General features: G+C 45.8%; 1 protein-coding gene across 3 annotated transcripts in view; it reads right to left on the bottom strand.

The window, feature by feature from the left end:
• The window catches only part of PRDM10 (PR/SET domain 10), an 825,235-nt gene that overhangs the window by 692,769 nt on the left and 106,038 nt on the right, over positions 1–26,428 (bottom strand). For all 3 annotated transcript variants that reach the window (XM_069614147.1, XM_069614145.1, XM_069614146.1), the window contains exons 3-4: positions 23,980–24,144; positions 21,041–21,100 (exon numbers count right to left, since the gene is read on the bottom strand). In XM_069614147.1, the coding sequence (XP_069470248.1) occupies positions 21,041–21,100; positions 23,980–24,144 (225 nt within the window). The remainder of the gene's footprint in view (positions 1–21,040; positions 21,101–23,979; positions 24,145–26,428) is intronic.

The following is a 26,428-nucleotide window of genomic DNA, read 5'->3' as shown; positions in this document are numbered from 1 at the left end:
CACTCACATCCTGCGAGTTACTCTCAGCCAAACTACAAACCTCCCCCACAACCACGATCACCATCCACCTCATATATAGACCCCCAGACACCCCTGGGACCTTTGAAGAAGACATCACATCCCTCATCACCGAAAATTCCAAACCATCAGCACAAATCATGATCCTCGGAGACTTCAATCTCGGCTACCAAGACCCGAACGATGCACATGCTGCATCCCTAGCCAATGTCCTAACTAATCATGGTCTTACTCAACTCATTGGACTCCCTACCCACCAAAAAGGCAGAACCCTTGATTGGGTAGCAGCTCACAATTGCAATACATCCTGCAAAGACCCCCAACCTATGGCATGGACCGATCACCACTTGATCCCTCTTGAGGTCAACACCAATCAGGCACTGCCCAATGGCACCAGCATGTCCCACCAGGAATAAACGCAACATTACTGCTGAAGCCCTACTACCACTGGTCATACCTACCCTCAATGCTCTCCCAGCCAACGCTGACTTAAACCTGCTGATCGACACCTTCAATGATTCCATGGCTAGAGCAATGGACACCGTTGCCCCCTTAAAAATATGCAAAGCTAAACCCAAAGCTCATCTGAACGCGTGGTACACCCCTGAGCTCAAACTACTAAGGAAAGAGAAAGCTAAAGCTCATCACACCTGGAAGACTAACCCCACCGCGGAAAACAAATCCAACCTCACTAACTTATCCTCACTTTACAAAAGCGAGATAAACCGAACCAAAAAAGATACATACAACACCAGGATCACGCAGGCAGGATCCTCCACTAAAGAACTATTTAAAATTCTGAAGGAACTAGAAAACCCTATTTCACCTCCAGAAACCTGCCTGAAAGACAAATCCTGGTGCACCAACATCCAGAACGCCCTCAACAATAAAATTTTAGGACTCCAAACTAAAATTGAAGACAAACGGCAACAAATCTTCAACAATAAGGCCAGCAACCTTAGCCTACCCACACCCAACAACACTAGCGCAGGCTTCTCGTTTAAGAAAGTCACCATCCCGGAAGTTCAAAAAATCATCACCTCCCTGAAACCCTCTAACTGTAAGGGAGACAGCTGCCCGGCACAGATCATAAAAGATGCAGCCAGAGAGCTCTCCCCTTTCATTACCAAACTCATCAACCTATCCTTCACCAATAACTCCATCCCCAGTAACTTAAAACAATCATGGGTTCTCCCACTCCTGAAAAAACAATCCCTCGACCCAGCCATACCCACTAACTACAGGCCCATCACCACAGTCCACTTCCTACTAAAAATCCTGGACAGAGTTGCCTACATCCAAATTCAGGAATACCTGGAATCCAACCAACTGCTAGGAATACGTCAATCTGGCTTCAGACCTCAACACGGAACTGAAACCGCCCTTGTTGATCTCAAAAGCCAGATTGATGAAATCAAAGACAAAGGCAATGCCGCTATCCTACTCCTACTAGACCTCTCAGCGGCCTTTGACCTGGTCAGCCATGAAGTCCTCTGTAATCACCTTGCCACCGCAGCCCACTTCTCTTCCTCTGCCATCACATGGGTACAATCCTTCCTGGCAAACAGAACCATGCGAGTCTTTTCCACTACAGCTGCAGCTGATCCCATCCCCATCACATGCGGGGTCCCACAAGGATCCTGTGTATCCCCCACTTTGTACAACATATTTACAAAGCCTCTATTTGACCAACTGGACCGTCTGGGTGTCACCTACACAAACTCCGCAGATGACACCCAGATACTCCTCACCATCTCTGGTAATTACCAAGAAGACTCCGCCCGGATCAACAAAATATTCTCCATCATTCAGGCATGGATGGCCTCCCATGGTCTCTGCCTGAATGATGAGAAGACAGAGCTCCTTATCGTCGGCTCCCCCAAAATTCTAACTAAACTTGACCCTAGCTACAACAACATCACCATCGATGGCCATGCCATCCCCATAGCCAAAAGCGTAAAAACCCTGGGTTTCTACCTAGATGCCAACACCAACCTCAACAAACATACCAATATGACAGCCTCAGCCGCTGCCTATACCGGCAAGCTCATTAGGGCCAGCAGACCTTTCCTATCACCCAACAGCTGCCTCACCCTTGCCAGGGCCCTAATACAATCCAAACTGGATTACTGTAACAGCCTGTACCTAGGTGCTAATCAATACGTACTCAACAAGCTGCAGGTTATACAAAATAACGCCTTGCGTGCAGCCCTCAACATTCCCAGACAAGAGCATATCTCCGCTACTAGGAAAGCCTGCAAATTGCTCTCCATACGCCAAAAAAAAAAAAAAAAAAAAAAAAAAAAAAAAAAAAAAAAAAAAATCGATCTAAAAACCATCTGCCTCATGTACAAATCCCTCAATCACCTAGCACCACCATATCTAGCTAATAAATTCACCCTGAAACCTACCACCAGATCCACCAGATCCTCCAACACTTTTTGCTTATCAGTGCCCAAATTCCACCTAAAAAGAGTCGGAGGGGTAAGTTTCACAGTGCTTGCCCCCCCAACTCTGGAACTCCCTTCCGCTTAACATCAAAACTGTCGAATCCTTCCAGATCTTTAGAAAGCAGGTCATCAGCTGGCATCTAAACAAAGAATTGCGCCATTAACACCAGACCCGTGCAGTAACTGGCTTAGACACTGTATTTATATTGAAAATTGTATATTGTACGTACTGCATATGCCCTGTTTATTGTTCACTGTATATATATATATGTATATATTATAAACTTGTACGAAGTATGCAACGCAATGATACTCTCAACGCTGTAACCAAATTTTTAAGCGCCCTTCTACCTCTGGGTTTGGAGCGCCATACAAATAAAATAAACAAACAAAGTAGTTTTAGTAATGGAGCCCGGTAGAAAGAAAGGGCAATATGTGCCTGCAGACAAATGTTACCCGAGAGAGTGATGTACAACACTGATATCTCTTTTCTGGGTTTGCCTTGTAGATCCTGTGTCTGGCTGGTGTAATTGTGGTACTAAATGGACTCCATTTGGGAGAGTTAAACAGCAGGCTGCTACCAACGAAAGATTTCACATCTGTGCCAGTGATCAAGGGGATACTGATAGTGATGAGTAATGCTGTTCAAAAGCAGCCTTATGCCGATGCCGAAAAGCCAGCCAGACCGAAGACATGGATTCATGAAATGCGGCAAACACATCAGGCGCAAGTGAAAACAACCTTGATGCCAGTCATGCAAGAGGCATTTACAGGACGGCGAAAACATTCTCCCATGATTACACAAACAGAGAATATGTGGATATACCTGGCTCAACAGGTGCTCAACATTACACACTTTTGCCTTACTGATGTGCCCAATGCTGAAGCCTTATTGACTACGTGCTCAGTAGCAGTGCCAACGCCAGTTCCGGTTCTAAAGCATATTTTTGGCGTCACACACAATGATTCTTTGGTTCAAGATTCTGATATTAGGCAATCTTTTTCCGTCTATGAGTACTGCAGATTTTGCCAGGAAACCGATCGCAAATGGAGAAATTTGACACGTGTTATAACCTATAATATAACCCACGGCGATGTGTGCTACCTTATGACATGCAATACACAAGAAATTGGCAAATGCCAACAGCTCGATTTAACCAAACCGCAAAATCACACAGTGTTTGAGCAACGATTATGTTCGCGAGTGCCACGCACATGTACCAGTGTGAATAATACTATGTCTTGTAATCATACAGTGATAGCTGCCAGTCATTTGAATCATGTGAAACTTCCAACAGGATGGCTCTTTTCATGTGGCTTGGCAACATCACATACACTTATATTACAGCTAACATTTCCAGAGGTCCATGTGCCTTAACTCGATTAGGACTAATGATGTTTCCTTTACACCCAGCGATAACTCGAGGCAAAAGGTCAACTTTCGAGTCTGTGGGTCTATCCCCCGATTGTGATTCACATGTGCATTTGCTATCAGAAGCTGAGGTTCAAGCATTAACCCTTTCATTAGTGGGAGTTTGGGGTTTAGCTGCTGGGGGTTATAAATCTTTGATTAAATTAGCATGTTTAGTAGTTAAAGGACTTAATCATACTTCTCAGGCATTAGAAGAGTTACTCCTTGATAGTAAAGTTATTAGAAAAGCAACTTTGCAAAACAGAGCTGCTGTTGATTATCTATTGCTAAAGCATAATTTAGGGTGTAACGCAGTTGAAGGTATGTGTTGTTTCAATCTAAGTGACCATTCACGATCCATTGAAAGTCATATTCGAGGTTTGAGGGATCTCATTTCTCAAGTGTCCCAAGATCATAATGGGAATTGGTGGGATTGGTTATTTTCATGGATTCCTGATGTTGGGGGTACACTACGTTATGCTTTTGCTTGTATTTGCATTATATTAGCTATCATAATAGCGTGTTGTTGTATTCAATGCATTCCCAACTTAGTTTTAATATTTCGTCGGTTTCAGAGACCGGCTCCTCTGCCACTGGGCTATGGAAGATAAATATCCAAGGGTGGAATTGTTATGCTTGAGCTAAAACATGGCGCTGGTGCGCAGTCCATTCTGGGATCGCTCGGAGCCATGATGGATATTTACTTCATGCCGCAGTGAAAAGCTGCACTCACTTTGCTAAGAGCTAGATTCACGATGCTGAAGAAAACATGCTTTCCAAACCTGGTATGCAGACAAGGACATTTCTGCTGGGAAAGCTAACTTTGTTATGTCTTGTGATGAGTTATGGAACTGTTTTCCGTGGTGCATGTTTTAGAGGAGGGAGGCACTTTGCTCCTTGATGTTACTGTCGGTTGACCCAGCTGGCCACCAACGGCGGCTCATCAGTGTGCAAGTGCGTTGCCAGAAGGTTCGAGAAATCGCCACCCCTTTTGAAGGGTGCATATATGCGGAACCCCTGAGCGGTCAGGTGAGACTTCAGCCGGAGGGGGACGCTTTCGTCCGGCATAACTGTGGGCTGTTGTGCTCTCGGTCTGGCTGTTATCGGGGTCTTCCAGCCGCTTCTGGCGAGATGAGGAATCCAGTTACGCTCACGGTGATGTATTTTCTTTTGAATTCTTTGTTTCTCCTGTGATTTATTTCTATGTTATCACTGGTTGCTTCTAAGCTTTGAATAAATAGCCGTATAAGTGCTCATTAATTTTCTAAGAGTGTGTGGTTGCAAGTTATTGTGTCTTCCTGCGTTCAAAGTATTGGCTCCGTAATTGTACTGGTGATTTCTGACTGTCCGTGCATTTTGGGAGAGCAATACACCATTAAAATACAAACCACACCAAAGAGCTCAATCACTATGCAACTAATATACAGACCCCCAGACCCTACAGGTACTTTCGAAGAAGACATTACCGCTCTCATAGCCGAGAACTCTAAGCCCCACTCCCAAAACATAATTCTAGGAGACTTTAATCTAGTGTATAACGACCCTAACGACACCCCTGCCGCCTCCCTAGCTAACGCCTTATCTGAGCATGACTTTACTCAATTCATCACTCTACCCACCCATCAGAAAGGCAGAACTATTGATTGGGTTGCAGCCCATAACTGCAATATCATTTGCAAAGCCCCACAACCTCTGGTATGGACTGACCATTCCCTCATACCATTCGACATTAACATAAACAACCCCAAACCCAAGCAGAGCCCCCACGCACCACCTGCCTGACTAGAAACAAGTGCAATATTACGGCAGAGACCATCACGCCACTGGTCCTCCCCCTCCTAAACACGATCCCAGCCACTGCTGACCTTAACCTCCTAGTTAACACCTACAATGACACCATGACTACGGCCATTGATGCAGTTGCCCCACTAAAGCTACGCAAAGGCAAACCCAGAGCTCACCTGAACTCTTGGTACACACCTGAACACAAAATACTCCGAAAACAGAAGGCTAAGTTGGAAACCCTATGGAAAACAACTCCCTCGGCTGAAAACAAAACCAATCTCATGACCATCTCCTCCCATTACAAGAAAGAGATAATCTGCACCAAAAAGGAAGCTTACAATGTTAGAATCAACAATGCACAATCCTCCGTCAAAGAGCTCTTCACCATTTTGAAGGAGCTAGAAAACCCCAACCCAACGACCGACACCTGGTGAAAGACAAGCCATGGTGCACTAGCATCCAAAATGCCCTGGCCAACAAAATTACTGGGCTTCAAACTAAAATCGAGGCCAAACGACTACAACTATCCAACAATAACGACTCCACCTCTAGCACATCCACCCCTACCAATACTACACCCAGCTTCACGTTCAAAATGGTCACTATACCCGAAGTCCAAAAAATTATAGCATCCCTCAAACCCTCCAACTGCAAAGGGAATAGTTGCCACGCCCAGATCATTAAAGATGCTGCGAGGGACCTATCCCCCTTCATCTCCAAACTTATTAACCTATCCTTCTCATCCAATTCGGTACCCAACAACTTGAAACAGTCATGGGTTCTCCCTCTTCTAAAAAATACAATCCCTTAACCCTGCCATCCCCACCAACTATAGGCCTATCACCACGTTCCCCTTCCTCCTAAAAATCCTTGACAGAGTCGCCTACGTGCAAATGCAAGATTACCTAGAGTCCAATCAATTGCTAGGCCTGCGTCAATCTGGCTTTCAACCTCAACACGGTACAGAAACTGCCCTTGTTGACCTTAAAAGTCAGATTGATGACATCAAGGACAAAAATAAAGCAGCTATCCTACTCCTCCTAGACCTCTCAGCAGACTTCGACTTGGTTGACCACCAAATACTTTGCAATCACCTCTCATCTGCTGCCCACTTCTCCCCCTCTGCTGTCATGTGGATACAGTCCTTCTTAGCCAACAGGACCATGAGAGTCTTCTCATCTACGGCTGCCGCAGACCCCATCCCCATTACCTGCGGTGTCCCACAAGGATCTTGTGTCTCCCCCACCCTCTATAACATCTTTACAAAGCCTACACCAACTACGCTGATGACACCCAGATACTCCTCACCATCACTGGCAACTACAACGACGACGCCATTAGGATCAACGAAATCTTCTCCATCATTCAGGCATGGATGGCCACACACGGCCTCTGCCTGAATGATGAGAAGACCGAGCTCCTCCTAGTCGGGTCTACCAATAACCTACTTAAACTTAGTCCTGACTACTTCAAGTTCATCATCGATGGTAACATCATCCCAGTTGTTAAAAACGTGAAAACTTTAGGTTTCTACCTCGATGCAAACACCAACCTCTCCAAACAAGTCAACATGACCGCCTCAGCCACCACCTACACTGGGAAACTAATTAGGTCCTGCAGACCCTTGCTATCCACAAATAGCTGCCTCACACTGGCCAGGGCCCTTATACAATCGAAGCTTGACTACTGTAATAGCCTCTACCTAGGAGCGAACCAAGTCATAATCAAACTTCAGGTTCTCCAAAATAACGCGCTACGAGCAGCACTTAACATCCCGAGGCGTGAGCACATCTCCCATATAAGAATTTCCTGCAAATGGCTATCCATTCAACAAACAATTGATTTAAAAACCCTCTGCCTCACCTACAAAGCCCTAAACCACCTAGCCCCACCCTATCTCACTAACAAACTCACCTTGAAGCAAAGCAGCAGAATTACTAAATCGTCCAACACTCTCTGCCTCAATGTGCCCAGATATACCTCTAAAAGAGCCGGTGGCTCAAGTTTCACGGTCCTTGCCCCTCAACTTTGGAACACTCTGCCATTGAACATCAAATCGACCAAATCATCCGAACAGTTCAGGAAATTAGTCATTAGTTGGCTACTGGATAAAACCATTCCCAAGACAGACTAAGCACAGCACCAATTGTATATACTGTACAGACCATATATAGGTTCAACCGTTTGCTTTAAATATCACTGTTTGTATATGTTGTATATTGTATATTACCCCTTCTTTTGTTAACTGCATAACCTGTTTATATTGTACCTCTGTAACCTGTCAATGCAAGCACCCTTTTCCTCCTGGGTCCGGAGCACTATATAAAATAAACAAACAAACAAACCCAGAGATCCCTATTGTAGTGGCCGCATTGGATGCCGAGAAGGCCTTTGATTCAGTGGAGTGGCCGTTCCAGTTCGAAGTTCTTTGTCGGATAGGTATAGGCACCTCCTACATTCAGTGGATTCGCCTCCTATACACTGCCTCCAAAGCCATAGTGTACACGAAATGCTTGCAATCAGAGGCTATGTATCCATCACAAGGCACCCCATAACATTTGCTCCTGCGGATGAACCCCTGGCTTGCGCACTGCATGAATACCACGTCCACAGAGGTGAGAAGATTCACTCCCACAATTCCATCATTTCTACGTATGCAGACGATATGCTGCTATATGTCAAATTCCCAAAAAAGAATTTACAACCCATGGTGGACGTGATCTCCGATTTTGGAGATCTCTCTGGCTTACAGATCAACTAGGCTAAATCGGAGGTCCTGCCATTGACTCCCTGCGTCGCCCGGCATGACATTGGGAAGGCCTTCGGATGGTGCCCACAGGGTATTCGGTACCTGGGTGTATGGGTGTCCTCATCCCCAGCAGCATTGTACAGGGACAATCATGTGGTTGCGCTGTAGAAGATGGAGCACAGGGTGGACGCTTGGATCCGCTTGCTCATTTCTCAGGCAGCCAGGATCTCGCTTGCTAAGATGGTGATCCTACCAAAAATTTTATCCATCTTCAATAATGTCCCGATTTGGTCCCCACCCCCGGGCTTTTGTACAAGACTCAAGAGCCTGATGACCCGGTTAATATGGGCTAGCGGTCAGTCCCAGATATCATATGATAGAATGACTCGACCGTACGAGCAACAGGGACTAGATTTCCCAGATCTATACAGGTACTTCCAAGCAGCGCAGATTCAATACTCAGTCTGGTCATGGTCCCCATCAGTGGACCTCCCGCACACACTCTTTGAGAAGGAGCTTTTGCAACCTAACGACACTAGAGGGTTGTTGTGGGGCATTGCAGAGAGTCACTTGAGAAACGAGGTGCAACCTTTCGCCGTTACATGCACAGCCTAGAGCTGGGTGGGTTTGGCGCAATTGTACTCCCCTCTGATGGCTATATAAGTTTGTTCCTCTCTCACCTTCCATGCTACCAAACTTTTAATCTCCTCCCTGATCTTTTCTCATCTTTTCTATTGTTCTTCTCTCTTCTTTGGTTTTTCTGCTTCCCACCTTGCTCCCCTCAAATCCCTTGATCACTCGGCCATCCGCACCCTCTGTCTTCTCTCTTCTCATGACTCCATTTCCAACTCACTTTCTCAGCTAGGATGGCTTCCTTTCCATTCCCAACTTAAATATCACTTCCTTTGTCTGGTCTTTAAATCTCTTCACGACCTTGCTCCTCCTTACCTCTCCTCTCCTCTCTCATTTTATTTACACCCCCTCTTGCTCCCTATGTTCTGCCGATCTCTTCTTACTCTCGTTCCCCCCCCTTGTACCTTTTCTCGTTTTTGTTCCTTTCAGCTGCCTGCCCCCTTACACCTGAACTCCCTACCTTTCTCTATCTGTTCCTCCCCTTCCTATTCTTCCTATCGCTCCTGATAGAAATCTCTTTTTTTCATTCCCCTCCCTGATCCCCTTCCTGTCGCAAGTCTCTCCCCTTCCCACCTGTCTTTCCTGTTGGCTTGCAACCTTTTTTCATGACTTCTTCCGCACAGTCCGGGATTTGTATAGAGCTGTTCGTGGGTCTTCGGATTCCAGCATGCTTCGTTCAGACTGTCCGGGATGGAACCAGGAAAGAACAATGTCTGCGCACGGAGGCACGGCAGCCGTGACTCGAGCGCAGTGAAAATCCAGGAAGTTGGGTAAGTTTAGAGGATGTAAGGAAAGGAGGAGGAATCAAGGAACCGGGAAAGGGGAAATTCTAGAGGATAGCCCCGAGCGAACTCCGGCAGCACACATCCAGCTACGGCGAACAGCAGCGTTGAGACGCGAAGAGCCGCGGGGGGGTGTCTGTTTAATAGTGGGTGAAGCGCGGAACGTAAAGGCTGGCAAGCTACGTTTCGTATACGACGGCCATGTTGGGAGGGTTACTGCATTCAGAGCTCTATGGGTCAGGGACCAGGAGGTCCAAAAGGGATGCAGGCGACGGGTCCATGACAGCATGCCTCCTCTGAAGCCCAGCTCCTACGGGTTTGCCTGGATGGATAAGGTGGTATATTCGAATCAACCTGGGGGCATTCATGTTTGAAAGGGGTTCCCAGGTTTGCTCACTAGGTGGATATCCTTTCCATTCAACCAAGTACTGCAGCTGACCACGTCGGTACCTGGAATCACATATTGTGGAGACCTCTTATTCGAGTTGGTCATTGACAATCACTGGCGTAGCTCTTGGAGCAGTTTGAGAGGGTTGGATACATGGCTTTAACAGAGAGGTATGGAAAACTGTGTGGATCCTTTTCCAAGATTCAGGTACTTGGAGTCGAAAGGCCACTGGATTGATGATTTCTTTTATAGTAAAGGGACCGTAATACCTGGGTGCCAATTTATTTGGACGCAAGTGACGTGGGAGGAGTTTTGAGGATAACCAGACTATCGCCTATTGAATATGAAGGTCCTGGTCTTCTTTTGGAGTCAGCATAAAGTTTCACGTCTCTTCGAGCCTTTTCCATGTTTTCTTTAGCTTCCTTATGTAGATTGATTATTGTTTCAATCCAAGAATCAACCGTAGGAAGTGGGGTTGGATGTGAAAGAATGGATGGTAGGACTGAAGGATGAAATCCTTGACTACAGAAAAAAGGACTGGTTTTGATAGCTGAATGATCCGAATTATTGTATGCGAACTCGGCCACAGGTATTAAGAGTGACCAATCATCCTGGACCTTGGTGGCGAAGCAACGAAGATATTGTTCTAAAGTTTGGTTAACACACTCAGTAGCTCCATTGGTCTGTGGGTGATATCCCGAAGACAAGGCACGCTGAATCCCCAGTATACGACATAACTGTTTCCAGAACTGGGATATGTATTGGGGCCCTCTATCAGAAATGATCTTGGAAGGTAGCCCATGAAGCCGGAATATGTGTTCAAGGAAAATTCCAGCAAGCTCAGATGAGGATGGCAGTTTGGATAAAGGTGTAAAATGAGCCAGATGAGTGAACAAATCAATGGTACCCATTATAGTTGTGTAGCCCCTGGAAGAGGGTAGTTCCACTATGAAATCCGTGGCAATGATTTCCCAGGGTCTTGTTGGTATCGCCGGTTGAAGCAGGAGACCTGCTGGTTTTTTGTTATCGTGTTTATTCCGATTGCAGACTGCACACATCTGGATATGGATCTTGATATCATCCTTCAACTTTGGCCACCGAAACTGTCTTTGTATTAGATGGAGTGTTGGTGATGCCACGGTGCCCTGAATGGAAAGTATCATGACATAGGCTCGTGATTCTTTGTCTCAATCCAGGAGTGGGAATGACCAAGCAATTGTCCTTGAACAGGTATCCGTCCTTTGTTTTGAGATTCCATCGATTGTTTCTTTTAAACTCCTTCCATAGTTCAGAGGACTGGGTTTGAATTTGAATACCCTCCAAGAGGGTGATTGCTTGGGCAACAACTATTGTGTGGGGAAACATCTTAGGAAAGGTCCAATCCTCAAGGGGCTCATAGTCGGGATGCCTGGATAAAGCATCGGCTATGACGTTATGTGTTCCAGGGAAATGATGGATTTGGAATTAGTACTGGGCAAAAAAGAAGGCCCAGCGAGCTTGGCGACTGTTTCTGCATTCTAGGGATTGTAATACTTGGAGATTCCGATGGTCTGTGCGAACTTGAACTGGGTGCTTTGTTCCCAGAAGGAGATGCCGCCAATCAGTGAAGGCCTGACAGATGGCTAACAATTCCTTCTCCAGGACGGAATAATGGGTTTCACTGGGAGTCAAGGTGCGGGAGAAATAGGCGATGGGATGTTCTAGTTATCTCCAAGTTCCTGTTTCAAGACTGCCCCAATGGCGTAGTTGGAAGCATCAGTTTCGACAATGAAGGGTTTGTTTGTGTCAGGTTCAGCAAGGATGGGGGCTTGTGTAAACTCCGATTTTAATCGCTGAAACGCCGAATCTTGGACTGAGGTCCAATGAAAGGGGGTGTCCTTTTTTAACAACGTGACGATTGGATGAACAATTTCCGAAAATGCTGGAATAAACTTTCTGTAGAAGTTAGCAAGCCCCAGGAAGGATTGAATTTGCTTAACGCAAGTGGGAACAGGCCAAGATAGAATGGAGTCAACCTTTGAAGAATCCATTCCAATCCCTTCTTGGCTAAGAACAAATCCGAGATAGTGAACAGTGGACACGTGAAAGAGGCTTTTCTCGGGTTTGGCCAGGAGTTTATGTTCCCGTAAACGTTGTAGGACTGCCTATACGTGTTCTTCATGTTTTTGATGGTCCTTGGAGTAGATCAGTATGTCGTCTAGATATACAATGACGAAGAGGAACAGCATATCAGAAAATACCCAGTCCATGAAGCGTTGGAACACTGCTGGGGCATTAGCAAGTCCAAAGGGCATAACTAAATACTCAAAATGGCCGAAGGGTGTTCTAAAGGCTGTCTTCCATTCGTCACCTTCCTTTATACGAATAAGATGGTAAGCGCCCCTGAGGTCTAGTTTTGTGAAGATGACTGCGCCTCCGACGGCTTCCAGGATGTCTGAGATGAGAGGCAGTGGATAACGGTCCTTAAGAGTGTATTGATTAAGGCCACTGTAATCGAGACATGGTCTAAGCTCCTTGGAATCCTTCTTGGGAACGAAAAACAGGGAGGCGCCCGCTGGGGACTTGGATGGACGAATAGTTCAGTTTTTCAGATTGGTATCTAGGTATTGCCGGAGGGCCCTCTTTTCAGGTTCTGACAAGATAAACATTCTTCGAAACGGAATTACAGCTGAAGGTTCAGTATCGATGGCACAATCTTCAGGTCTGTGGGGTGGTAGAGCTTGAACTATGGCAGTTGAAAACGCTCTGAGTATGCCTGATAGGCCCTGGGAATCTGGATGACATTAGAGACGGTGACTGGTATTTGTTGATTCTTTGGGAAGTCTTCAGAGGCTTTTGGTAAGGTGTTCAGGGACAAACAATGGGACATACAATGTTCCGAACCAAGAAACAAGGAGCCTGCTGCCCAATTGATGTAGGGGTTATGCTTCTGTGACCAAGGCATACCTAAAACGATTGGATAGTGGGCAAATCTTATAACATCAAATTTAATCTTTTCTTGATGGTGGTTTATGGAGAGAAGAAGCTCTTTGGTTTGAAGGGTTACAGGTCCTGAAGACAGGGGTCTTCCATCAATTGCTTCGACAGGTTGCATAATCTCTCGTGTTTCACATGGGATAAAATGAGTTGTGACGCAATCCTGATCTATGAATATGCCCATGGCTCCGCAATCCACTAATGGTAGGATTCTTTCTTGGAAGGCGATAGAAAGGCCTGTAGAATCACAAGGTTATTTTGTCCAGGAGAGTTCAAGGAAGGAATTGATGTGGAGCAGACATCATTCTCCCAAAACTGTGCCCCATCTAGGATCGGGAGCTGGCGTTTCCCGAACGCCGTGGAGGAGCAATAGGGCACTCTCTTACAAGGTGTTTATTGGAGGCGCAATACATGCAGAGACCAGTGTGAATACGGCGCATCCTTTCTTGTGGGGTAATGGGTCCACGGAAGGCCCCCAGTTGCATAAGTTCTGGGTCTGAGGTCAGAGAAACTGCAGATTCAGGACTAGTAGAATGATCGATGACAGTCTTTGGGAATGATGAGTCCGTTTTTCTCCGCCTTTCTTTCCTGAAAATCAATTTGCAAGGAAAGATCCAAGAGGGCCTGGAAAGAATTAAGGAGGGCTACCCTGGTTAGCTCGTCCTTTATTTCTTCATTCAACCCTCTGCGAAAGAGGGTGAAGCTAGCCTCTTGGGACCAATCGGCTTCCTTCATAAGTTGTTTGAAACGGGTGACATGGGGTAAGCATATCCTTGGATCCTGGTCTAAAATCAAGTAGACGTTCTTGAGCGCTGTAAACCTGCTCAGGACGATCAAACATGGCCTTTAGGGCTTCCACGAATCCATTGTAGTTGTCCAGGAGGGCGTCGCCCGAATGGACTAGGGGAGTAGCCCAGGTTAATGCGTTGCCAGTGAGGTGTGATATAAACCCTACTTTTGCTCTAGGGGTGGAAAAGTAGTAGGATTTGAAGGTGAAATGCACTAGGCATGAATCCAGGAAGGCACAAAGGGTCTTTGGAGAGCCGTCATATTTGTCCACCACTCCTCCTAATAACACACTTTCCTTGGTAGCAGAATCCCGAGACAATACCAGCTGTTTTACGGCAGCGTTCTCAGCTTTAAGGTTTTGAACTTCGGTGGTAAGTTCCTGCATGCCTCGCATGAGGTCTTGAACCACAGCTTCCATCCCGTGACTTCTTCCGGACAGTCCGGGATTTGTATAGAGCTGTGCGCAGGTCTTCGGATTCCAGCGTGCTTCGTTCAGACTGTCCGGGATGGAACCAGTAAGGAACAATGTCCGCGCCTGGAGGCACGGCAGCCGTGACTCGAGCGCAGTGAAAATCCAGAAAGTTGGGTAAGTTTAGAGGATGTAAGGAAAGGAGGAGGAATCAAGGAACCGGGAAAGGGGAAATTCAAGAGGATAGCCCCGAGCGAACTCCGGCAGCACACATCCAGCTACGGCTAACAGCAGCGTTGAGATGAGATGAGATGAGCAGCGCAGCGGGGGGGTGTCTGTTTAATAGTGTGTGAAGCGCGGAACGTAAAGGCTGGCAAGCTACGTTTCGTATACGACGGCCATGTTGGGAGGGTTACTGCATTCAGAGCTCTGTGGGTCAGGACCCAGGAGGTCTAAAAGGGATGCAGGCGACAGTTCATGACACTTCCCCCTCTTCCCCTTCTTTCCCTCTTTCTTCTACCCTTCTCTTTGTTCTTTATCTTCCCCTTCTATTCTAAATCTTCCTTCTTCCTACTATTCACCTTACTCACTACTCTCACTCCCCCTTCTTTCTCCGACCCCCCCCCCCTCTCCTCTTCTTTCTCATATGTAAATTGCTCTACATGCTGATTTTCTGGTTTGATTCTTGTTTACTGTTATAGCTTCTACTGTTCCATGTTTTTTTTTTGGGTTATTTATTATTATTTTTTTTAATTAACTTTATTTCCATTTTCAACAATAATGAAAATATTACATATGTATAACAGCAGATGAATCAGTAATACACTGTCAAATACATGTCATTAAAGCTTCGATCAAAGAAACTATCACATATCCGTTAAACCCTATTCACAAATAACAACCCCACATTCACAACCACACAGAACAAAACAAACACCCACCCTCACAATATCATTCTTGAGACAAGATACAACACCTATAGACCCCATCAAACCAAACAACCTTCACCCATGTTTAATGTATATTTTGTTGTTCATTGTAAAGTGACTTGGATTAAGGCGCTATATAAAATAAATACAAATACAAATATACCAAGTCAGCAGTATCCCACTCACCCACGAGGAGACCTTTCGGCAACATTTTAGGTCCACACTCTGGGGGACTTAGCCCCAAATGGGAAGTTTATCTCATGGGAGGAACTAAAGGACAGAGGGGAGTGGACACAGATTACTATGCTTCTGTACTTTCGGCTCCATGAGATACGTCGTTCCAAATGGCCTGGCTTTCCAAACGCACCAACAACTTCCCTCATAATGCAAAATGTCACCTCCCCCTCTCAACCACAAGCAAGCTGGTCCCCTCTTTATATAAAATTATCCAATCACAATGAAGCACCCAAGTCGGCAATTACATGACCAAGTGGGAATCCTCCCTAGGTAAGACACTGACCACGGAACAGTGGAACATTCTTTGTACACAAATCCGATCCAGATCAATGAATAATCGGTTTCATCTGATACATTTACACCAGATGTATTATTCCCCAGCCCCCATGCATAGTTTTTACCCGAAGAGGTCCTCTAGTTGTAACAGATGCAATGAAAATCCGGCAGACTTCTATCACATGGCCTGGTCTTGTCCCCGAGTGCAGACATCTCCCGAATAAAGTGGAGTAGATCCTCTCCAACATGCTGAATATCCATGTACATCACTCCCCCGAATTGTGGCTGTTGGGGCTTGTGGAGGAGGGGTCACGTGCCGAGAAACGCCTGGTGGGAATGGCGTCCATCGTGGCCAGATCACTAATAGCTAAAACATGGTGTGGGGGCAGGGTCCCTAGCTAACACGAATGGCTCAATTTCATGTTAATGTGCGAGAGGAGGGGAACACCATACGCGCTAACCCTCCCTTCCAAAAGCAGACCACTGGATTTCTGGGCCCTTTCAGATCATATATGCTCACATAAGCAGAGAATCCTCCCCCCTACAGAGTGTGCCCCAAAATTGATCTATTGTTACACAATTATGATGTCCAGGTGACGAACTGCGTACCTGCCATGTGGTACTCACTGAATCTTCTCTCCGAGAGACATTATGATGTGCACCCAGTACATGCTACCTGATACAAATGTTTACCCACCTGTTTAATTACTGCTCAGATAATTTGTAGTGGTGGTTTCCACCCCAAGTATACATATGGCCTCAGGTGGTGGTGCTGATGCCCTAGGGTATCCCTAGGGTATGGGCACATTTCCCCCACTGCAGTTGTTATGCGTTTGCTTTCTGTTAGAAATGCCAATAAAACCGTTTTTTTTTTTTTAAAGTACCTCTTAGGGGACATAGGCAAAGTGTTGGTGGTAGTCATGTGCCTTTTTCATGTAGCATTTATTATAGCTAATAAATGAGTACTTCATCACTGGAAATAAAAATGTGGCCCAACGCAGGCAAAGTGGTTGCGCAACCTTATCTATACCTGTGACAGGGAAGAAATGTATATAGCCACAGTGGCTCTGACAAGCAGACCCAAGGACATTCTGACTCAATCACGTGTTTATCTAGCAACTACAGTTCACCCCCGATCTGATGAGGCATGATACTGCAATCTAGAACTATGCCCAGGTCGATTTCTTCCGTTCTCACCTTTCCTTCTTTTTTCAATTGAATGTATGCCCAATCGGTCTTTATAATCACTGTACACTAATGCATTGCACTTCATGTAACTGCTTATAGAACTGCCCTGTGTTGTTTGCCTTTAACCTTAAAATAAGTTTGAAAAAAATAAAACACATTTGAGAAGTGAAAACTCACTTTTCTGATGCATCATTGCTCGGCCTACCACACTAGACCAAGGTGCCTGGGCATCTTCCTCATGCCACAAACCCAGCGATTATCACAGGGTCAGAATGGGAATTTTAAGGGCAATTCGTGGTCACCTAGACAAGGGCAAACCCAGGAAAACAAAGGTCCGGGAGCAGGATTTAAAAAAAAAAAAAAAAAAAAAACATTGGTACCCCAATGGCTACCAAAATGGTACACTGGGCTATCAATGCAGTAAAATGACTTGTACCGTTGGTAAAGTCAAAGCACAGCTGCCACCAACCTAGTCCCTAAACACAATTCAGTGATACAATCTCATTGGGAAGAAATGGGGTGCCAGAGAAGCACCCCTGGTACTGGGCACCTTAGGGGTGACCCAACACATTTACCTTATATAAGCTATAAAGGAACATAATGTCAGGGGGACTTTAAGGAGAAGTCCCTCAGGGCACCAAAAAAAGAGCAAGGAACCAAAAAAAGACAGCAGGAAAAAAGCAAGTTGAGGGGCCCAAAAAAGTTGCATAGAACCACCATAATAGGCATTCTGGCTTCAAAAGGAGAAGGAACCGGGTCCCCCACCCCCTCCCTTGCTGGCCCCTCTTAATGTGCCTTGAGTGTAATAACAGGATCCACTTTTGATTACCCAATGACATGCACCTTCCATTCTGGCCCGAGTTATCTTTTCGTTCCAGAACCTCCGAGATCAGCATGCCATTCTGACTTAAGCAAGCCCAGCCGAGCACAAAGAAAAACAACACCTGCCTCAATGTGGATGCTCTGGCAACCAAAGAGCCATAATACTCAATGCTATCTGGAATGAGGAGAGCGCTGACACAGCAGCCACCTAAAACCATGCCAGAGATATTTAAAATTGGTGCATGTACAGAGGGGGCAGGGCTAAAGGATTATTTGTGAACTTACACAGCAGTGGCCTAACCCCAGGGAAATTTATAGTAGAAAATTGGGCCCAGAGTCAGATGTGTGAGACACCAAACAGTGTCTCATCCGCTAGTCCTCAGGCACTTGTCCAGGTGGCCAGGACACAACCATCGCTTTTGGATCCAATTCCTGGGAGTGGACCAGTGCGGGAGGATCACCTGGGTGAGGGGTCTTCGGGCAGTGGGGGTGAGGCCACCAGTGGTGAGACCCCCTCGCCTTTGCTACACAAACACTGGGCCAAGAAGAGGGTGACAGAGTAACAGGACTAATCTTTACATATCTCATTAGTCATGTCCCGCTATTCGGGTCAGGCAAAGTAAGGCACTTGGCTTTAATCGCATATATCCAATACCCATTAGCTATCCCCACACAGATAAAAGGCAGAACATAGAGACACACTCTGACCAAGGTGGAACACGAGAAGCAGCACAACGTCCGGGGCGAAGGCGAACCTACTGGAGCAGAGCAACTGGGTAAAGGAACCTAGGAGTTCCCTGCAGGAAGTCGTTGCCTCCAAAGAATCCTAAGAGATACGTGGAGAAGGCCAAATCCCAGACAAGAAGAATGCATTACGTTTCAAAAGGCGCCCACGACCCTCCCAGGTGAACAACAGAGTTGGGGAGGCGAGGCCAAGCCTGTGTTGTTTACCTTGACTCGTGAATCAAAAGGCAAATACAAGAAAAGGAATGCACACAGTCGTTGAGTTGGCGAGCGAGATATAAGACTGGTGTGTGTTAAGGAAAGATTGAACTGGCAACCATACATCTTACAATTGAAGGCTGCACGTGTGTATATGAGACGCGAAGAAAGGCAGACCTGTGGTGAACTTTAAAAATATCGATAACTGTGAAACCTGTGATACAGAGTAGCGGAGTGGTCCGGTGAAAGGAAGTAGTGCATTCCAAAGTCTCAGCGAAAGATTAAATGTTTACGTTATAAAGCCACGAAGTGAATGAACTTTAAAAATGTGATCAAGATTGACTCGGGCAAAAGGGGAAGCGGAAAGTGAAAATGTAACTCTTGTGCTTATGATATTGAACTACAGACCAAGAAACACTGGGGCAAAACACACAAGAGTGCAAGTTGAAGGGAAAGTCGAATTGGTCCTGCAGAGGTCTATAGTAATAGCCTCACACATTCGAATGTCTTTGACATCAGGAAAAGGTCTGAGCCCGACAAAGGGAGACCTACGTGAACGTTTGGTTGAACTGTGAACCCTTTTTGTTGAACTGTGAAAGAACTTTAGACACGCTGGAAACGTGACTTTAACATGGAAGACCAGGCAGGCCTCAATCCACATTTTGAACTGTTTTGTGTTGAGAACCTGAGCGTGTCCTCCTGTCTACAGGGACCGCCTTACTCTGTGCTGTCGAATGTGGGGAGGAGAGCTGACTCAGCCACTTTGATCCTTTATATTCTAACACTGATTTTCCTTTGCATACATATTTCCCCTTTGCACACGTTTTGTATAAGAGATGGAGCAGGCATTAGGTTTTGTTAGCATAGGCCATTTTATTTGACAGAGTCTGACTAAGACTGTGTTTTCTTTATTATTTGATGGTAGAGACTACTCCCATCTTAGCTATAGGGCAAAGTAAGAGTTTTTTTTTTCAAACACCAAGAATTGAATAAAGGTTTCTACAAAATGTACCTTTTGTGTCAGTGTCCTACTTGTGATACCATGCCTCCCTTACAGGTGGAACATGCAACCAAAAGGGAGGAGCATTGAAGGGAATCAGAAATAGAAAGCTGCAGGTATTAAAGACCCTTGACAGCCATGCAGTGTGTGGGGTTTTCGGGTGAGGTCAGGAGGCATGGAGGTGGACTGAGAGCTCAGAGGGAAGAATGGAGCTTTGAGACGACTATGAAGCTGCTGGATAGGAGTGCAGGTGTGGTACTGTGTGTATGAGGAAGCGGTACCAAATGGAAGAGTGCAGCTGTGCTTGTGAGTGCATGAGAGACCGAATAGTAATAGAGGTGGGGGGGGGGTGTAAAGGGTTACAGAAGGATAGTGTAGAGAGGAGAGAGTAGAGAGAGAGAAAGGGCCGGTGATTCAGCAGTGGGAAGAAGGTGAAAGGTCAGAGGGTGTGGTAAGCGGAGGAGGAATGTGTTAGAAACAGGAGGGAGAATTGTGTGAGGAGACATGAGGAACAGAGAAGGTAGAAGGGTAGAGAGGTGGAAGAGGGAGAACAGAAGGGGGAGAGGGACTAGGGGGAAGAGAGCAGAAGGTGTGAGAGTAGGAGGGAGACTGCTGGGAGGAGGAGGAGAGTTAAAGTGTGAAAATAGGAGAGTAAGACCAGAGAGGGAGAAGGAAGAAGACAGGCGAGCAGGGAGATGTCAGATCAGGGAGAGGAGTGACCAAAAGTGAGAGAGGGAGAGCGAACAAGAGTGTCTGGGAGATTGCAGGTATCTTTTAACCTGGAGTACCATAATTTGGGGAGTCTTTAATTAGTAAGCAGAGTACTCCTTAGGAAATCCTGGTAGAAGTAAAGTAGATAGGGCCTTGGCCATTAGTCCCTCCCACTGTAGAGAGACTACTTTAGCTAATAGGGGTTACAGATCTCTAGTGTTTCAGCTGAATCTGGGTGTAAGGGAAGCTTGGACTAGGGTGAAGGGTACCCATGGGAGTTTAAGGGAACAGCTAGAATGACCCTTTAGTCACATTACCCGGCAGCCGAAAACACCTCATGACAACAAATTAACCAAATTGCTCGATCCTTTGGAGGTGTGAATTTCTTGAGGCCATCTTTGACACTGTCAAATAAGTCAAGGAACTAGAACATCATAGAAACAAATATGGCATCTTCTAGACTGCAGACATGAATATTTTCCCAAGTGAAAGATCCAAGAATAAACGGATGAAAAAATCCAGAAAACAGAGTTTCTATTTTTTACCTGCTGCGTCGTGGCATTCTGCTGAACATATGCTACCTGGGATTGGTCTGTGAAGAGTCCCTGGAAAAGAAAGCAAATAATTTGCAATCTTAAACAAAGGCTGCTTACCTGCATTGTTTAAAAAGGCACCCACCAGACTGGTAGAATGTACATATGTAACTAAAACAATAACTGATTAAAGTGAACAAATAAACACAGGCAATGCTGCCTTAATGATTGTGTAATGCACACAGGGTTAACAGGTATAAGGCAACATCAGCATATGGTTTGATTTTGATGTTGTGTTTTACTGGATTTTTAATGAAGCCATCGACGGGATTAAGCAAATAAAAAAATACAGAAAAATAAATTGGGAATCCTCACATTGAGACATAGCGGGGTAAAGATGAGCAAGAAAGAGAGCATATAGGGTATAATGTTTTTGCCTCCGTACCTCATTGTTAGGCAGGATTCAATTTTTAGGGATCTTTTTGCTAGTTTGAGTAGTCCCTATATTTTATGCTAGCATTTTGGTTTCCTAGATGACCCCTTTTTACTGTCAGTCTCCTAATGAGGTGCTCACTGAAGCTGCCACCCAATTTTGATTTGCTGCCCGGTTCAGTAAAGGCATTAGTAAACAAATGGTCTAAGGGGTCTGTAGGGCCAGTAGCTCTTAAGAAATTCTACTTAACACCAGGGTCACCCAGCTCCCATACCATAACCTCCTGCATACAACTTCATCATAGGGTCTGTGTTAAGATAGAATTATCCTGTGCTCCCCACCTCTTATTTGTTTGGCTCATGGACCTATTTTTGGTGGCAGGGTGGCTATTTTCTGGGTAACTATCAGCGCTTCCTGCAATTTGCCGCCAGAACATGCTGCTTGGTTGGGAGTTGCTGCTGTTGCCCAGAAGGGTGCTGGGACACCAACACTGGCTTCATCGGATTTGTGGGATGCACTGGATTAGCACCCGCAGTTCCATGCTGGAATGGCTTTCTTCTGGGCTGCCGTCCTTTGTTATCCACCGAGCCATTGAGATCCCTCTTCACGGGTTCAGTCTTCCTCACCAGATTAGTCACTCCCGGCTTGAAGATTGTCATTATGGGAAGGCGTTTTCTTCTTTTCAGTCATGGGGATCATCATTGGCTCAAGGTTTAAGCCCCTCTGTACCAGGTCCTGTAAACTGCACCTAGGAAAGAAGCCATTACTGACATGGGACTGTTTTGCCATGCTGGAGGCATTCATGCTGAAACTTCCACTGCGAGTAGCCTCTGGGTCTTGGGGTAGGACATTTTTCCTGATACACACTCTCAGGGGTCCCTCTGGTTCGGGTGTTGACATTCTTTGGAGCAGAGGCGCAACTAAGCTTCCCATTGACTTACTTTGGGGTTTCATCTGCTGTGCTGTAACTTTATCTGGGGCTTCTGGTTTTGCAACCGAGCTCTGGATATCTTTATTGGGGTCTCCCTGCGATTGTCTGCCGTGGAATTTGCATCTTTGGGGTGAAACAGATATGCCTCCATAGAAGCAGATGGCCCAATGAATTTGTCCCAAAAAGTGATTTTTTTAATACATATCAGGGATTTTGAATGTATTTTGAAGTCCTGCTTTTCTTTTCCCGTAAATATGAATGATTGCTATACTGTAATTAATTATAGCCCTCCATTAAGGTGAGAGGTTGTAGATCGCTCAACAGGGGGTTGTACAAAAACTGCCTTAAATGTCTGATGATGCGTGGGGGTTTAAGTTTCTGGTGTCTCACTCCTGCCCTTTGTCCTGTGAATTTCTATGTGTGCTTACCAGATGTTTGAGGCCATTGTAAGTGTCAATATTTGCAGATTCTGGTGCTAGGTGCAGTTGGGTGAGGGTGGTGGGGTACTGCTATTGATTGAAGGGGTTGCAGAGATGAGGGTCTCTACAGGTTTGTCTGGATCTTGTATCTTAACTCTTGTCTCCAGGAACAGGACAGGTGGCACCTTTGAAATGGACGGGGAGGTCCCAGTTGAGTGACAGAATTCAAGGAATGTGGGCTCTGCGTCATGCCTGTCGTCCCCAACAAACAAGGGAGCTGGTCCTATTGAAATGGAAAGCGGGGTGTGGATTACACAGATCACCCCCCCTGCCAGAGGCGTTGCTACGGGGGGGGGCTAAGGGGGCTATAGCCCCGGGTCTTTTGGTTGTAGCCCCGGATAGAAGTTCAGGTGCTACAACCAAAATGCTAGCTAGCCCCAGTCCCGACCGTCCCGACATTAGCTCAGCCCCTGATCTTTTCCAGACCTAGCAACACCCCTGTCCCCGCATCCCCCATGTTCAGGTTGGGGCAGTGGAAGGATTGTAGAATGGGAGTCAGGACAATGACTACACCAAAAATAGCTAACATTTATAGAGATATGAAACTGGCACATACAAAGAAATAATGTGTTATTAGTGTGCCATTGTTTTAATCCAGAATGCCCATCACATTAAAAAAAAAGTGTAAAAAAAAACAGTGTCCCCTGATTACTCTTTGAAATGACTGCAGAGTAGACACCCTGACATAAGCTAGGCCTGAACCAATATATCGTCACGTCAGTCAAAGGAGGATGAGCAATTCATCTATGAATAAAAGGGTAATTCCTATGCTTTCCCCAACACACTGACATCTGAAATGCCTTCCTTGCCATCTTCCTGCGGCTGTACAACTACATTTGATCACATTAAAGTGCAATCCCTCAACTGGAAATTGCTGCAGTTTTAAAGTTCACAGTCCATTAACATCCTCGGAGAGCTGCATTTAATCAGAACACACTGTTGGGGTTGGTGCCCCAAGGGAACCACTGGCTGCATTTATGAAATGGCTGACTGGCATTCTAATAGAAAGCAGTATGGGCGGCAGGCTGCCTCTTCTCCGGGCACTCTGAAACCGTGTCTATAGTGAAGGCTGAAAATTGAGTCATGTGCTTGCCTGAATCTAGCTCACCTGTGAACCTTCCACTGGATGGATATAAACCAGGGTGTGCTCCGATGTGTCCACCGATGTGAAAGAGGTGCCATCTGATGTGTACACCACCTGCTGAGGTGTGCGATCTTGGTCGTCGCTGTACACAATTTGCGACACTGTCCCATGTTCTGGGTCAAAGTGCACCTGAGGTAAAAGAACAAGATAATAGAGAATTATTTTCATAAAAAACATGAAAAGCAAAATAGATGAAAGATACTTGTGTTAAAGCTACTCGTATTAGGGGAGGCCAAGGTTACTCATTTGTGCAAGGTCTAATATAGCCTTAGTCCCAATGTACCTGTCGTCATGTCTGTAAACCCTCACTGCATAGGCTGTGCCAGACAATGCGCAAAAGCTGTAGTGAGATGTGATTAATCCGATGGATGCACCACTGTTTTCCCTCCCATGTGGGCAGGGGACGGCAGCCGCTACCTGATCCAGGCCACGGGGGCAGCTATATGACGGAGGACCACATGGGACAAACAACCTCCGGGCAGATACTCTGAGTCCATCGGATGAGACGCGGAATCCACCTTTCCCCTTCAGGATGAATACGCCATTTGTAACAATCTAACGTCCCATTGTGATATCTCCCACCTTTCACCAATACAGAATAGTGGAAAGCTTTGGTCACATTCCAAAAGTCAACGCTCACCTAACCGCCTTATAAAATTATGAAAGACACTTTTCCCAGCTCCACAACTCTTCTTCCAAACACAGTTTGACTTTAAAACCTATGGAAACATTTACACCATATTCACAAAAAGGGATTATTGTTCCCACAATCCCCACAACACTGGGACACAGAAGGGGAGAGGAATAATGATGATCACTTCCCACTGTCAGCAGTCTAGTTCATCCCCATATCCTATTGGCCAAAGCCAATATAAAAAGGAGAAAAGACTCAGGAAGTGTGTGAAAGGCTTTCCCAGAGGACCTGGCTGCAGGATTCGTGTGACGGAAGGGAAAAAACTGTGGACGGCTGTTTGGGCCAGAAGAGAAGGGAACCCTTGCACCCCAACTGCCAAATGGGAGCTGAGAAGTGCTGGAGGAGCCAGGAGGATCAGCCTGACCCCTCCAGAACAGAAAGAATGGGAACCCCTGGGCCTTAACAGGGTGTCACAGCCCAAAGGTGACTGCAAGAGCCTTCATTAAAAGGGAAGCAAGGGAGAAAGGACCCCATGCCAGCTGCAACAGAGGCAGTGCAGAAGAAGATGTTGGCCCCTATTCAAGAGCTCACAAAAACGAAGATCACGTACCGGTGTGGCAGAGCAGAAGAGGCCACCACGGGAGAGACAGCAAGCCAGAGACTGAAGTGCTGTGGAGGTCTTGGGCACTAGGCAAGTAGAGAGGGGTCAGAAATGAGAGGCCGACACAAAGTTGTAACTTTCTCATTATCAGACATCTTTATTAAACAGAATAGGGTTGGATAAACGCCCCCCTATCCCTAGCCTAAGGAGGGTTTCCCTACCTAGGAAACTAAAACTAAAGATCAGTCTGTCTCAAGTCATTAAACTTATAAACTATTCTTGTGTCCAAAACATTTTAATCTGGCCCTCACACTGTAAATGAACAACTAAGGGTGCAAGGTAATATCTTTGACTTATGTTTGGCAAAAAGTGTTCCTAATCAAAGTAAATAGATAAATCCAACAGAAAGTATTTTCCAAGGAGAAATGCTTGGATCCAGAGGGTGGTTTCCTTTCCCTGGATATTTAGGTAGAATAGCAAGTCTCTCTTCCAAACAGTTTCTTGGTGTTTAGGTGGGATGGCAAAGGTATTGCTTTCAAACAGTTTCTCGATTTTTAGGTAGGAATGCAAAAGTGTCTCTTTCAAACAACAGTTTCTTTGGTTCTTTAAGTTGGTTTCAGAAAAGTTCTTACACAGACAATACATTTCATATCATTCAATTTTTCCTTGGTTTCGTTGTATTAAATTCATAAAGGTTCTTATTCATAAGATGAGTTTCACAATAGATTTCGTTTTTTACAGATTTGGTGGACCTTCTGGTATACTCCCCTGCCAGGAATCATCCTATGGGTTCTTTAGATCCCCTTGTGTACTCTCCTGCCAGGTATCTTCCCACAATTTGAAAGTTTGCACTCAATTCCAAAGTGCCTGTCTATTTGAATGCCAGGACTTCCTTTTTGGGCTTCCTAGACCCCCTGGTATACTCCCCTGTCATGTATCTTGCCACAATGTCTTATAACCTTATATGCTTTTGGTGGATTGCCTGGTATACTCCCTGCCAGGAATCCTTCTTTGGGGTCCTAAAGATCCCCTGGTGTACTTCTCTGCCAGGTATCCCCCCCCCACCCATATGTCAACTGCCTGGTGTACTCCTTTCACTGGGACTTCTTATCAATTTCACTGTCCTTTAATTCCAACTTTCCCCAAACTGACATCTCATACATGGGGACTTGGTCATG

The sequence above is a fragment of the Ambystoma mexicanum genome, chromosome 9 (genome assembly GCF_040938575.1).
Source record: "Ambystoma mexicanum isolate Mex_15411 chromosome 9, UKY_AmexF1_1, whole genome shotgun sequence".
Classification (NCBI taxonomy): Eukaryota; Metazoa; Chordata; class Amphibia; order Caudata; family Ambystomatidae; genus Ambystoma; species Ambystoma mexicanum.
Note: the sequence above shows the minus strand (reverse complement) of the source record. Positions and strands in the feature narration are given on the sequence as shown.